Genomic DNA, 13,352 nt, shown 5'->3' with positions numbered 1-13,352 from the left:
GGAGGTAGACACTCCCATAATATTGAAGAAGCATCCGGATGGGTAATTAAATTGCCAGAACTTTGTAGCTTATGGACCAAGTGCAGGGAAATTACTTTAGTGTAGTTTGCTGTTGGTTGTCTGCAGAAACATCATGGTTGAAGGGCCTGTTTCTATGCAGTATGACAATAAGATGCAAAGGTGCAGACTGCACAAGGTAACAGAGTTCACAAGGGTTGCAGGAACAGGAGGAGGAAGCAGACATAGTGTGTCGCGTAGAAATAGGTTAATCAATTAGTGTTTATTGGAAGGATGGACGAAGTTTACAACAATAGGAAGATCGCAGGCGATTACAGAGATCGATGTCAAGACTGGGTGAGTGTAGTGACAAGGTGGGCTGTTGATAATGGTTATGGTTACAGAGTTAGCAACGTTTCTTCAGACTGAAGGAGGTAAGGAAGGACAAAAAGACAGCTGCAGAGACTGGAGGTGATTACCACAATCAAGAGAATGTTACAGGGACATGGATAGCTTTAGCGGCTTTGGGAGACTACAGCGTGAGGAAGGCTAATCGTGACTGAAGGAAGTAGAGATAGCCAGCAGTGTAGCAACAGGAGAAGGTCAGAGACAGAGAAGATTGTAGAGACTGAATGAGGTGACAGATATGTGGAGGGTCAAAGTGGCTTCAGAAGTTTACACGAATACGGAGTGCACTAGATACAGTAGCAAGTTACACATGGAGGAAAGGATGCAATGTTTGGAGAACTTTAAGCAGTTCAGGAGATTTGTATTATTGGCTGGAAATTACAGAAGTAGTGAGTTTTTGTGAGATGGGAGGAAAGAGTGTTGCAGGGGCGGGAAGAGGGTGCACACACGAGGAAGGTCATAGGATTTTGCAGAGATTGGAGGAAATTGGAGACTACTGGAATGACTGGAGGATGAGATTGCTAAGATTGGGCATGTTTTGGATACTGGAGCAAGTTGCAAAGATAGGGAGATCAGTCGCTGATGGAGGAGGTTTCAGAGATTGGGATTGTTATAAAAGTTTGAAAAATGAAACAGACAGGATCATAAGACGTGATATAAATACCGTGTTGAAGACAGAGAACAGAATAGAATAAAAAGATATCCGACATTATTATCAGCCTCTCCTAAGAGGCCTGCTTTCACCTCTTAAATTGAGCTTCATTAAAACATCATGTGAAAACCCCAGTTATCAACTGTGGCCTGTGCTATCATCGTGAATCTCAGTAAAGCAGTGGGGAAAGCAGGCCTCTCTTGGCAGGATGACAATGGAGCCTTTGTGCTCCCACATCAGCCCTCTGGCTATTTCACATTTGTGGGCCTCCATCATTGAACCCTCTAATTCATCTCCGCTTTATACAACTCAAGTGAAAATACCTGCAGGAGTTATTGAAGGTTGTAGGTCTCACACTCCATCTTTCTAGCTGGTTGATTGTTTTCCATGTGGTGTTGGACGAGACAGGAGTTGGGAATTCTGCTAAGTCAGGAATTCCAAACTACAGGAGACACAGAAATAGACAGATTCAGAAATTAAACTGACTTTGTGAGGATTACACATATGGAATGTACTGAGTCTCACGAAAATCTAGAAAATCGCACCCTCCAGTCCTGGCCTGTGCAAAATCATCCTTCTGCTATTTACTTGAGCGCGGAGAGTTCTGTGGGCCCAGAATCTCAGAGCAGCTGCAACAGAAAGTGACAGACAGAGGCAGCAGCTAAATGCACGCACTGATGGATTCCACATGTAGGGATACTGGTCGATCCCAACACGCGTGCCAGAAGATTTCAGAATAAAACAACACTGTCAGAAAAAGCGTTTTTTATTCATGGGGGACTGGCATCAGTATTCAGGAAAAGCGAGATATCACATTGTGATGGATTCCACGAGAACAGTGCTGGGACCAGTGTCCTTGTCAATCATATGAATATGATTATGGATAGCGGTGTAAACCGAGAGAGGTGAGGCAGGAGCAGGGGTTAGGTCAGTGGATATTTGCAAAAACAGATAACGATTGAAAAATTGAAATATCATGATCATGCGTCTGACGATAAGCAGAAAGGAACAGGAAGGGACAAGTTTAATTTTAATAAAAATGTAAATTATACTTTCTCTCCTTGAATGTGCAAAGCATCTGCAAATTGACAGATGGACATGACTTGGACGTGATCACCAGGTAGACTAGGTTAACACGAATAAAAGGTGGGAAATAAATATTCGACAGTATTCTGAATTACCTGATCGTGTCCTGAGGACATATCTACCTTTATTGATATTAAGATCTCCAGCACCACTTCCTCTGTAATATGGACAGCTTTCAAGACATCACTATTTATTCCCCCATGTTCCCCAGCTTCCAAGTCTTGTTGAGTTTCTGGTGAATAGTAACCCGAGGATATTGAGTGTGAGAGAGTTAGTGACGGTAACACCATTGAATATCAAGGGACAATGGTTACATTGTTTCATAATGGAGATGCTTTTGCCTGATATTTATTTGGGGGAAATTCTTTAAAATGACTTTTAAATCTAAGTCAGGATATTGTCCAGATCTTGTTGCAATCGAACATGAGCAGCTTCAGGATTTGAGGAATCCGGAATGATGCTGGGCATTGTGATATCGTCGTTGGACATCCCTGCTTTTGAGGGTAGGTTCATTCATGAAGCAGCTGAAGATGGCTGGGTCTAGGACAACCTGAGGAACTCCGCAGAGACGTCAGTCTTCATGCTCGTGATATGGTTTGAAGTTTCATCGACATGGATTTCAGCCCCTCAAAAATCGTTGCAACACAATAGTCGACCCTGTAAATTTAACCTTAAAAGCTAGCCAAAAATGTTCAATTACTACTCAAATGTACATGGTATTTGTGCATAGAAAGATGTCCACAAAATGTTGTTTTGTTTTTGCTTGGTTTTTTGAATGCACGATGTGAAATGTTAACGACCCCCTGATGCAGAAGCTCTCACGCCCCAACTTGTAATTCCTTTCTCCGTGTGTATGCAATTGTTTATCCAGGGACATCTATTGTACTTTCTCTGGCCCTATGTAACCTTACACTGTTAACTGCTAAAGTCAAATCTCTCAGGTACCTTCTCTAGCCAGAAGCATCTAATTTACAGAGCAAAATCATATCCTGCTTTGATCTCAAAAGTTAATTTTATGGGTATTGTGGAATATAAATTTGCAGGGCCATGGGAAATGCAATTTATTGGAAATGGGCATTCAATGTCGAAACTGCAGAAGACCCTCATGAATTAGATTGGTGGAATGCTTCCCAAAAAGCACAATTACGTATGAATTTAAATAAGGACTTATTCTGAGAGACTTATTCATGGAAACATTGCTTCAAGACCAAATTTCGAATTTGACCAGGTCGTTGCTTCCACGTTTCTGTTGATTTATGTGTTTCTTCGAAATTAGAATCCTACTTTTCAATTCATCCTATTCTGTGAAATTACCCTGCTCATGCTTAAAATTCTATTACAATGACTGTGTCTGCATTAATCAGGTGTTAGTGAGATAACCATGCAGTAAAATCAATGAAACACAAAATGATGTTCACCGTTTCCTCGTATTTGCCCCAGTTTTAATCATGTCTGATTCGACAATACAGGGCTGTCCATGCCTCACGCACTGACGGAAAAGGCTCAACAAGAATCTTTTACTTGAAGTGAGATGCAACGTGCTCAGCTCATGATGAGCTGTGGGGATAATCTTGCTGGATAACTGCACTGACACCGAAAAGGTAGGAATTAGAAGCAGGAATAGATTATTCAGTGCTGCCTTCCTCTCCCAGCCCACCCCTACCATGAATGTGATCTTCACTGAAACACCACAACACTATTTTCTGGCATTACACTGCAATATCTTTGTTGGTTTGCATTTTCCACACTTTCATTCCTCCACACTTAGCTTGTATTAATCATTTATTGGCTTTTTATGCTCACCTCGAAACTTGCATTCTCACTTTACATCATTAGCCAACTTGTAAATCGTACATTTGGTGACAAAATTCACACCATGCATATGGATTGGGGATGGTTGGTGTGAAAAGACTGGTCCTTTTGCAAGCATTCTGGTCACAGCAAGCTAATCCGGGAATGGCCTACATATTCCTATTATTTGCTTGCTGGCCACTAAACTATGCTGACTGCTAACCAGATTGTTAGCTACAGTTACACACTCTAACCTTCTGGATACCAGACCCTCACTATTTGCATTGTATGCATTCTGCCAGTTAATTCTTCCAAAGACGGGGCTCTATCGAGTTTGTGAAACAATGTTTGTCTTAATAAACTCGTGTTGACTCCATCCTATCAGACCATTTTATTTATAAGCGTCCACTTACACCATCGTTTTCAAGACATTCTGATATTTCACTGGGGTTGATGCTATACCAACATCATAGAATCTGCAGCAATGATTCCAAAGTTTCCAGAATTTGGAAAGATAACCAGCAACATATGTACGATTATGCAGTATCACTACAACCAATAATCTGCAGATTCAAAGATGCTGATCTTCAGATTCCATGATTACATTGTTTTCTCCAGTACTACAAGGCATTTGATATGGTTCCCCACGGTAGGCTCATTGATAAGGTCAGGAGTTAAGGTATGCAGGGAGAGTTGGCTCTCTGGATTCAGAATTGGTTGGCTGACAGAAGGCAGAGAGTTTATGTGAATGGAAGGTATGCTTCCTGGAGATCAGTCGGGCGTGGGGTCCCCCAGGGCTCTGTTCTTGGCCTCTGCTCTTTGTAGTTTTTATAAATGACCTGGATGAGGAGGTTGAGGGGTGGGTTAGTACATTGGCCAATGACACAAAGGTTGGAGGTGCCGTTGATATTATCGAGAGCTGTTGCAGGCTACAGCACGACATTGACGGGATGCAGAGCTGGGCTAAGAAATGGCAGATGGAGTTCAACCTGGATGAATGCGAAGTGATACATTTTGGAAGGTCGGACTTTATGCTGAATATAGGATTAAAGACAGGATTCTTGGCAGTGTGGAGGAACAGAGGGATCTTTCTGTTCAAGTGGGTGAATGCCTCAAAGTTGACACCGAGGTGGGTAGGGTTATTAGGAAAACATATGGTGTTTTGGTTTTCATTAATGGGAATCGACTTTAAATGCCGCGAGGTTTTGCTGCAGCTCGACAAAACCCTGGTGAGACCACACTTGGAATATTGTGTCCAGTTCTGATCACCCTATTATAAGAAAGATGTGGAGGCTTTGGCAAAGGTATAAAGAAGGTTTACAAGGATGTTACCTGGACAGGAGGGCTTGGCTTCCGAAGAGAGATTGACTAAGCTCCGATTTTTCTCTCTGGAGAGGAGGAGGAAGAGAGGTGAGCTAATTGAGGTATACAAGATAATGAGAGGCATGGATAGAGTCGATAGCTAGAGACTATTCCCGACGCAGGATTGACTGGCACGAGGGGTCATATTCTTAAGGTGTTAGGAGGAAAGTATATAGGATATGTCACAGGTAAGTTTTTATGCAAAGAGTTGTGAATGCATGTAATGAGTTGCCAGTGGTGGTGGTGAAAGCAAGTATTTAGGGACATTTAAGTGACTGCTGGAAATGCACATGGACAGCAGTGAATTGAGGCGTGCGTAGGTTAGGTGATTTTGTTTGAGATTAGGATTAATACTCAGCACAACATCGTGGGCTGAAGGGCCTGTTCTGTGCTGTACTTTTCTATGTTCTATGTTCTACTTCTGTTCATGAATGACCAGTTCGTCTATCTCCTCATTTTGACGAGGGTATCGTGTCTGTTGTATTGTTGAGAAGCTTAGTGAAATTTTGTCTCTGAGAAAGAAAGCAATAATATCATCTTAATTTCTCTGTTGTTTACTTTGTCCCAATTGCAGCTTTTCTTCTGCTGCCAATCGAGGGCACATATTTGACTTTCGTGATCACATTTTGTTTTACCTGCAGAAAGCTGTTGCAAACACATTTATATCTCTCACTAGTTTAATTTCATGGTGTTTTCTCTCACAAGGCATTATTTTGTTATTCCCTCCCTTTACTGAATTAGAAACTATTCTGAGTCTCCAGGCCCGGGGTTTAACGTCAGCTTTATATATATATTATACAATTAATATATTACCACTGCTTCAGAAAACTCTCCCTCCCACCCACCATCAGCTTTGTACACCTCGTCCTTTAATTAACAACACTCTTTACCTAGCCCTGGATTCCATGATTAGATCTTTTTAGGCTTTTGCTCATGTTTGCTACTCAAATTTGTTACAAATGAAGAAATCATTAAAATCTTTGATTTAAATGGAAGCTAACCAGACTACAGAGTATACAGACTGTCGCATTATCAGGAGCAGTGGGGAGGCATTGCTTCACTGTCAGCTTGTCTACTTGCCAGATGTCAGCTGGCTTGTGCCTTTGAGTAAAGTGTACAGTATCGGTGATCGTATAAGGGAAGGTTGTGCTTCCAGTGGAGAGATCAGCATAAAACTATTTCTTCAGTACTTGCCTTCTGACAAAGACATGATTATTTCCATTGAATGTTTGGACGACGAATAAACGTATTTCTTTCGAGGGAGTCTGGAACCAGGTACCAGGTTATAGAAATCGTCTGTTTCAGAAGGAAAGAAATATACAACTGCAATCGAAACTATCGTCTGCATTTTGCTTTCAATCCCCGTTGACGCAAGAGGTGGCTGGTTGTTTGTTGTTCGTCTGGCCGAGATGGTTGTTTTGCAACACATAAGTGTCTGGCCAAATCAAAAGAAGGAGTGGGCCAACAGAGACAGTGACGTCAATTGAGGACTCAAGGGCAGAGTCATGAATTAGCTCGGAGAAGCGGTGGTTCAGATTGGTGAATCTTTTCTGTCTCTCTCTGCCTGTCTCCATTTGATATTGTCTCCCTCACCCCTTCTCTCTCTTCCCTGTGTTGGTCTGTCATTCTCACTATCTCGATCTCTCACACGCTGACTCTCTCTCTTGTTCGTTCACACTTTATATAACTCAGTCTATCTGTCTCTGTCATTATCACTCTGTCTCTCCATCTGCCTTGTTTCTCTCATTTTCTCTCCATCTGTGTCTCTCTGTCTGCTGTCTCTCACTGTCTTTCTTTCCTAGCTTTGTCTCTAATGTCGTCTCTCTCTGTCTCACACTATCTTTCTCTAGCTCACTGATTCTCAGACATTCCCGCTATCTCTGCCAGTCTCTCTCTCACACACACTTTCTCTCTCATCTTCCTGCTTTTTTTACCTACTCTGACTCTGTCTCTGTCCGAGTATCTCTCTTTCACTGTGTCTCTGTCCCTATCCGAGTCGCTCTCTTTCACTGTATCTCTGTCTCCCTCACTGCCTAGATCTCTCCATATCTCTCTGTATATCTGTTTCTTTCTCTCTGTTACTATCTCTTTCTCTCTGACTACCTTTATCTGTCTCTCACTTTATGTATCTCTTTCCCTTTCTCTCCCCCAGCTTTCTCTCCCCATCTTTCTCTCTATCACTATCTCCCCCTCTCCCATTGTATCTCCCTCTATCACCATTTTTCTTCAGCTCCCGATCTCTGCGACTCTCTACCTCACTTTCTCACTCATTCATTCATTCTCTCTATCTCTTTCTTTCACTGCTCTCTTGCACAACGCTATTCCCCTCTCTCTCTCTGTCACACACACTGTCTCTTCTTCTCTCCCACTGTCTCGCTCTCTCTGTCACCCTCTCCCTCTCTCTCTCTCTCTGGCTGTCGCTCTCTCTCTCTCTCTCTGGCGTGTCCCTCTTTCTCTCTCTCCCACTGGATGTCCCACCCTCCCTCTATTGCTGTCTCTTCCTTTCTTTCTAGCTGTCCGTCCCTCTCTCTCGCTTTCAGTCTCTTTTTCTCTCTTGCTGTCTGCATTTGCTCTGTCTCCCGCTGTGTCTCTTTCTATATGTCCTTTTCACTACTTCTCTATCTGTACCTCCCTCCCTCCCTCAATCTCCCTCTCTCCCTCTCACACACACACTGTCCCCCTCTCTCGCTGTTTCCTCCTTCTGTCTTGCTGTCTCCCCTCTCTCTTCTCCTGTACCTCTCTGTCACGCTCTCTCTCTGTCCTACTCTCTCTCAGACTTGCTGTCCAATGCGTGCTCTCGCTCATCTTCCCGCACTTTCACTCTCGCTGTTCTGTGCTCTCTCTCGCTCGCTGTCCTGCACTCTCCCTTGCTTGCTGTCACATTTGCTCTCTTGCTCGGTGTCCTGCACTCTTTTCGCTGTCCCACGTTCTCTCTCTCTCGCTGTCCAGCGTTCTCTCATTGTCACTGTCCAGCGCTCCCTCTCGCTCACTATCCAGTGCTGTCCCTCTCACTCAGTGTCCAGCGTTGTTCTTCTCGCTCACTGTCCCGCGCTGTCCCTCTCTCTCACTGTTCAGCGATGTCCCTCTCGCTCACTGTCCCGCATTCCCTCTCTCTCACTGTCTAGCGCTCCTCCTTTCACTGTCCAGCGCTCCCTCTCGCTCACTGTCCCGCGTTGTCCCTCTCGCTCACTTTCCATCATTCCCTCTCGCTCACTGTCCAGATCTGTCCCTTTCGCTCACTGTGCAGCAGTGTCTCTCTCTCTCTCACTCTCTAGCATTCCCTCTCGCTCACTGTCCAGCACTGTCCCTCTCTCTCACTGTCCAGCATTCCCTCTCTCTCACTGTCCAGCATTCCCTCTCGCTCACTATCCAGCGCTGTCCCTTTCTCACTCTCCAGCGCTGTGCCTCTCTCTCACTGTCCAGCGCTGTCCCACTCTCTTACTATCGAGCGCTCCCTCTCACTCACTGTCCCGCCCTCACTCTTTCTCTCTGTCCTGTCCTCCCTCTCTCTCACTGTATAGCGATGTCGCTCCCTCTCATTGTACAGCGCTGTCCCTCTCTCTCACTGTCCAGCGCTGTCCCACTCTCTTACTGTTCAGCGCTTCCTCTCACTCACTGCCCCGCGCTCCCTATTTCTCACTGTCCCGTGCTCCCTCTCTCACTGTCCAGCGCTGACCCTGTCTCTCAATGTCCAGTGGTGTCCCTCCACATCTCCTCCACCCATCCACCCTTCCAGGAGCTATACCCTATAACTCCTGGAAGAAACTCCAACCTTCACCTGCAAATCATACCCATGGGAGATAATCAGAACTTCTGCTTAATTACTTGGCAAGCACCAGCTAGGACGGTAGACAGACATTTTCTGTTTGCTGACATGTGTGTCCTTGCATATCTTACACGCTCTTGCCAATGTAGTATAAATTGAATAAGTTGTTTTTTTCATCCTTTTCAGATTTTTTGTGTTTTCCCTATAGTTCGGTGAAAGTGTGCTGACAAATCTCAAAATGCGGACACTCTACCAGTTCCTGTTGGTGCTGCTCACAATCCCCATGTCAGATACGGCTGTACTGGACAACCGTGCCTTGACTGGCATTGTCCAGCGGTAGGTGTCAGTGAAACAGATCTTACCTAACCATCTCTCCACGCTGGGGGCTGTGCTCAATCTGAGGTCAAATCAGAGCCTGGTTGCCTGGAGCAGGCTGGTAATAAATGGCGAGGACCCGGCAGGTATAGGGCGTGCTCTGTGGCTGTGGGAAATAAGTCTGAACCTATTGACCAGGACTCTCATTACTCCTAGAGGAAGGGACTTCCAGGGAAACTATTACCTGATTTCCCGGGGTCATATCTCTAACAGTGAAATTGATAGCACCCGCTGACCCCGAAATAAAGGAGGGAGTGAAATACATCGGAGTGAGCTTTGAAGAGAAAGTCTAAATCCCAAACACAGGCAACATTTTACTGTTTACTGAATCATCTCATACACCTCTCAGGTTCCCTTTGTCTCCCTCTGCCTCCTTTGCTTTTATTCCCATTTCCTGTCAGTCTGAAAGTCTTTTGTTCTGTTTGTCTCTGTATGCCACAAACATTTTTCCGGTTAACAATTCTTCCAGGATTCTCCCTACCTCCAGCTCCCACTGATTGCACCTGTAGCTCTCATTCTCTCTCTCTCTTTCTCTCTTCCCGTCTCTATTTATTTCTAACCATCCCGTGTATCATGCTGCAACAAGTAGTGCATCGGTCAAAGTAACTTAAAATGAATTTAGAGCGAGCTATCAAGAAGGCTTGTGGCATTCTCTGAGTCATTGCAGGAGGATTTGTACAAACATAAATAACATTGTTCTGCTCTCTGTCAGTTATCCTGAATCTCTCTTTCAACCTCTCACTGATCCCAGAATTTACTCCAACGATGGGATAGGGATACAGAGTAAATCAACATTGACCCTATCATGCAAGAACTTGAAATGTGAATTGCAGTGTTTCCCGTTTTCTTTAATATGATGCGCATTGCTCCAAGTAACTCATCTCAAACTGGGCCCACTGACACTGCAAAGAGAATGCTTTACTCAAAGTCTATTCCCTGACTCACACCCTGAATTTCCCTCTTTCAGGTTCCGCATAGCAGCTGGGCACCAGGTAACCCATTCTGGAAGAGGGCACTTCGCCTTCCTGGTGGCTTTACCTGCTTCCAAGTGCAGAAACACCAACAGACATGTAGACTTGAACCTCAGCAGATCAAGACATCCTTTCATTACCCACGATGTGAACGTTTTCCTGAACTCCCAAATTGGAAGTTACCTCGCTGTCTTCCCGAACAGCGGCAGTCGTTGCCCAGAAAGTAAATTGCTGAACCCCGCCCAGATCAACAGGAACCGCACCGCGGATCAGCTTTTCCAAACTCTGCTGAATAACAGAACCCAGCACAATAACCAGCCAGTGGGCTGTATCATTCTCTACACCACCTACAGCCCATGTCTAGATCACTGTTTCAGTAACACGGGGAATTGTGAGATCATCCCTGCCATGCAAAGTTCCCCATTTCGGGACATATGGACTGAACCAGACATTCACATGTATTTTGTTTTCAGTAAAATATTTGCACATGATTCAGATCAGAGCAGACACCAGGAAATCCGGGAAAAGCTGGCTGCAGTGGGGAATACCGGGTTTCATATCAGAAGGTGTGATGTAGAATACCCATTCAGGTGTAGAGAATGTTCCCCATCGGAATACTGCATCAAGCAGACTTAAAATTGGCGAGTCCTGTACAGATGCAGGCAGGCATTCCATGCCCTTACTACTCTCTGAATAAAGAATCTATCTTTGATATCTGGCCGATACGTATCACCCCTCAGTTTAAACTATGGCACCTTGTGCTAGCAATTACCATCCGAGGAAAACGGCTCTCACTGTCTGCCCTATCTATTCCACTGATCATCTTGTGTGCCTCTGTCAAGTCACCTTTTCTCTCTGAGGAAAACAGCATTAAGTCCTTCAGCCTTCTTCAAAAGACCTTCCCTCCATACCAGGCACCTTTTTCATAAATATCCTCTGCACCATTTTCAAAGCTTATCCTTCCTGCAATGCAGCGAGCAGAACTGTGCGCAGTACTCCTTGTGTGGCCACACCAGAGATGTTTACAGCTGCAACATGATCTCATGGCTCCAAAACTCAATACCTCTGTTAACAAAAGCTAACACACGTATGCCATGTTAACAACCCTTCAACCTGGGTGGAAACTTTCAGGTCTCTGTCATGGACACTGTCTGCTCATCTGCACTGCCAAGAATCTTGCCATTTGCTCAGTACTATGTATTTCTGTTCCTCCTTCTAAAGTGGATCACCTCTCAGTTTTCCGCATTAACCTCCATTTGTAACCTGTCTGCCCAGCTCTGCAGCTTATCTATGTCTCACTGTAATCTACAGCATCATTTGGCACGATCTACACCTCCACCAACATTAATGGCATCCGCAAATATACTAACCCAGGCTTCTAAACCCTCATCCACATCATTTATAAAACTGATCAATAGCAGGGGCATCAAAACAGATCCTTGCAGTACACCACCAGTAACTGAACTCCGGGATGTAAAAATTCCCATCAACCACCACCCTCTGTCTTCTTACAGCCAATTAATGATCCAAACTGCTAGATCACCCTCAATCCCATGCCTCCATATTTTCTGTGATAGCCTACTGTGGAGAATCTTATCAAACGCCTTACTGAAATTGAGATGTTTGACAACAATATTTGAAAGGGTTCAGAAAAGATTTCCAAGGATGCTGCCAGGGTTGGAGGGTTTGAGCTATGGGAAAGAGGCTGAGTAGCCTGTATTCTTGCTTTAAAGTCTGTGGCTTAGCAGTAGAGGAACCTTGTCGAACACTGTTTTGGAGAAAATACAGAGAACCACCAGAAGGCGGAGAGAGTTCTTCAAGAAGTAGGCCTTTTTTTGCAAACAAAAAACCGTGACACCGAGAAAGCTGATTCTTGAAAGCCCACAGACCTCAGGCTCCGTGGAATTTTATATATTTTTAATCATGTTTCTGTTTGATTATCAGCATGTCCAACTATGTTAATCAAGTACCTCGCTCTAGGTACACAATAAACCAGTGTTGTTAGTTCTCATTATCACCTAAGTCGTATATTCTACTTAACGTTGTTCTAATGTCACCGTTAGATATTTATTGGTAACGCTGCTACAGTGATCTTCAATTGCTGAATAACCTATCATGATAGATATTTAACTATTCCATCTGTTACAATAATCTCCTGTCTCAAGCTCACTCTGGTAACTATTAATTAGCTATTTTGTTGTCATGTCCCAAATATTTATAGTCCCAATCTGGTCATAAGAACACTTATCAGAGAAACGTGCTTTACTACTTGTGTTATCCGATCTTGCCGTAGTGAAATTTCAGCCTTAACCTTTCTCTGCTAATTGGTGTAAGAATGTTCCACTATGGTTATCCCGTCCTGCCCCTGCCTTCCACAGAATACAGATGCTCTTTATTTTCCATATTCCCCCCTTTGAGACCTACTGGTCCCCCCCCATGGAAAGAAGACAAGAAGTTTAGCCTCTCATATGTCCAATATCAGAAATGCAGATCCCAACATGGACAAAATAATTTTCGGAATCTGAAATTTGAAGGGTTCTTCCTCCATTCCTGAGGTCAGTTGGGCCAAAAGCCTGCCCTCCAATAACCACAACAGGAACAATACCCAAGATCCCTCACAATCTTGGATCCGCACGACGATCTTCAGAAGTATCATTGATGTCCCCACGTGGACATATTCCTTGCACTGTGGCAGTTATTAGATCATAACCATCGAACAGTGAGGTTCCACCAGAGGAGTAAACTTTTCCAGGGGTAACTGAAATGACCACAAGTTGTCATGCAGTGACGCGAACTAAAAATGACTTAATAAAAGGCGGAGAACAACAAAAGATGAAGGCAACAACAAGCAAAACTGCACCTACAGTAAGACCAATCTTGACAAAGCATGCTCCCCAAGAACCAAATATAGTATTCAGTCCATCAAAAGCCTGATGACCAAACC

The 13,352-nt window shown here is 44.1% G+C and overlaps 1 protein-coding gene across 1 annotated transcript; it reads left to right on the top strand.

The window, feature by feature from the left end:
• The first annotated feature begins 4,866 nt into the window (after positions 1 to 4,866).
• Positions 4,867 to 12,393, top strand: LOC140466529 (uncharacterized). Its single transcript, XM_072562001.1, has 3 exons — positions 4,867 to 4,955; positions 9,271 to 9,398; positions 10,405 to 12,393. The coding sequence occupies exons 1-3, from the start codon at positions 4,932 to 4,934 to the stop codon at positions 11,042 to 11,044; spliced, it is 792 nt and encodes a 263-aa protein (XP_072418102.1). The 5' UTR covers positions 4,867 to 4,931; the 3' UTR covers positions 11,045 to 12,393.
• Positions 12,394 to 13,352: the final 959 nt, after the last annotated feature.

Source organism: Chiloscyllium punctatum, chromosome 43, assembly GCF_047496795.1.
Source record: "Chiloscyllium punctatum isolate Juve2018m chromosome 43, sChiPun1.3, whole genome shotgun sequence".
Taxonomy (NCBI): Eukaryota; Metazoa; Chordata; class Chondrichthyes; order Orectolobiformes; family Hemiscylliidae; genus Chiloscyllium; species Chiloscyllium punctatum.
The sequence above is the reverse complement of the archived record's forward strand: the minus strand, read 5'-3'. Positions and strand labels throughout refer to the sequence as shown.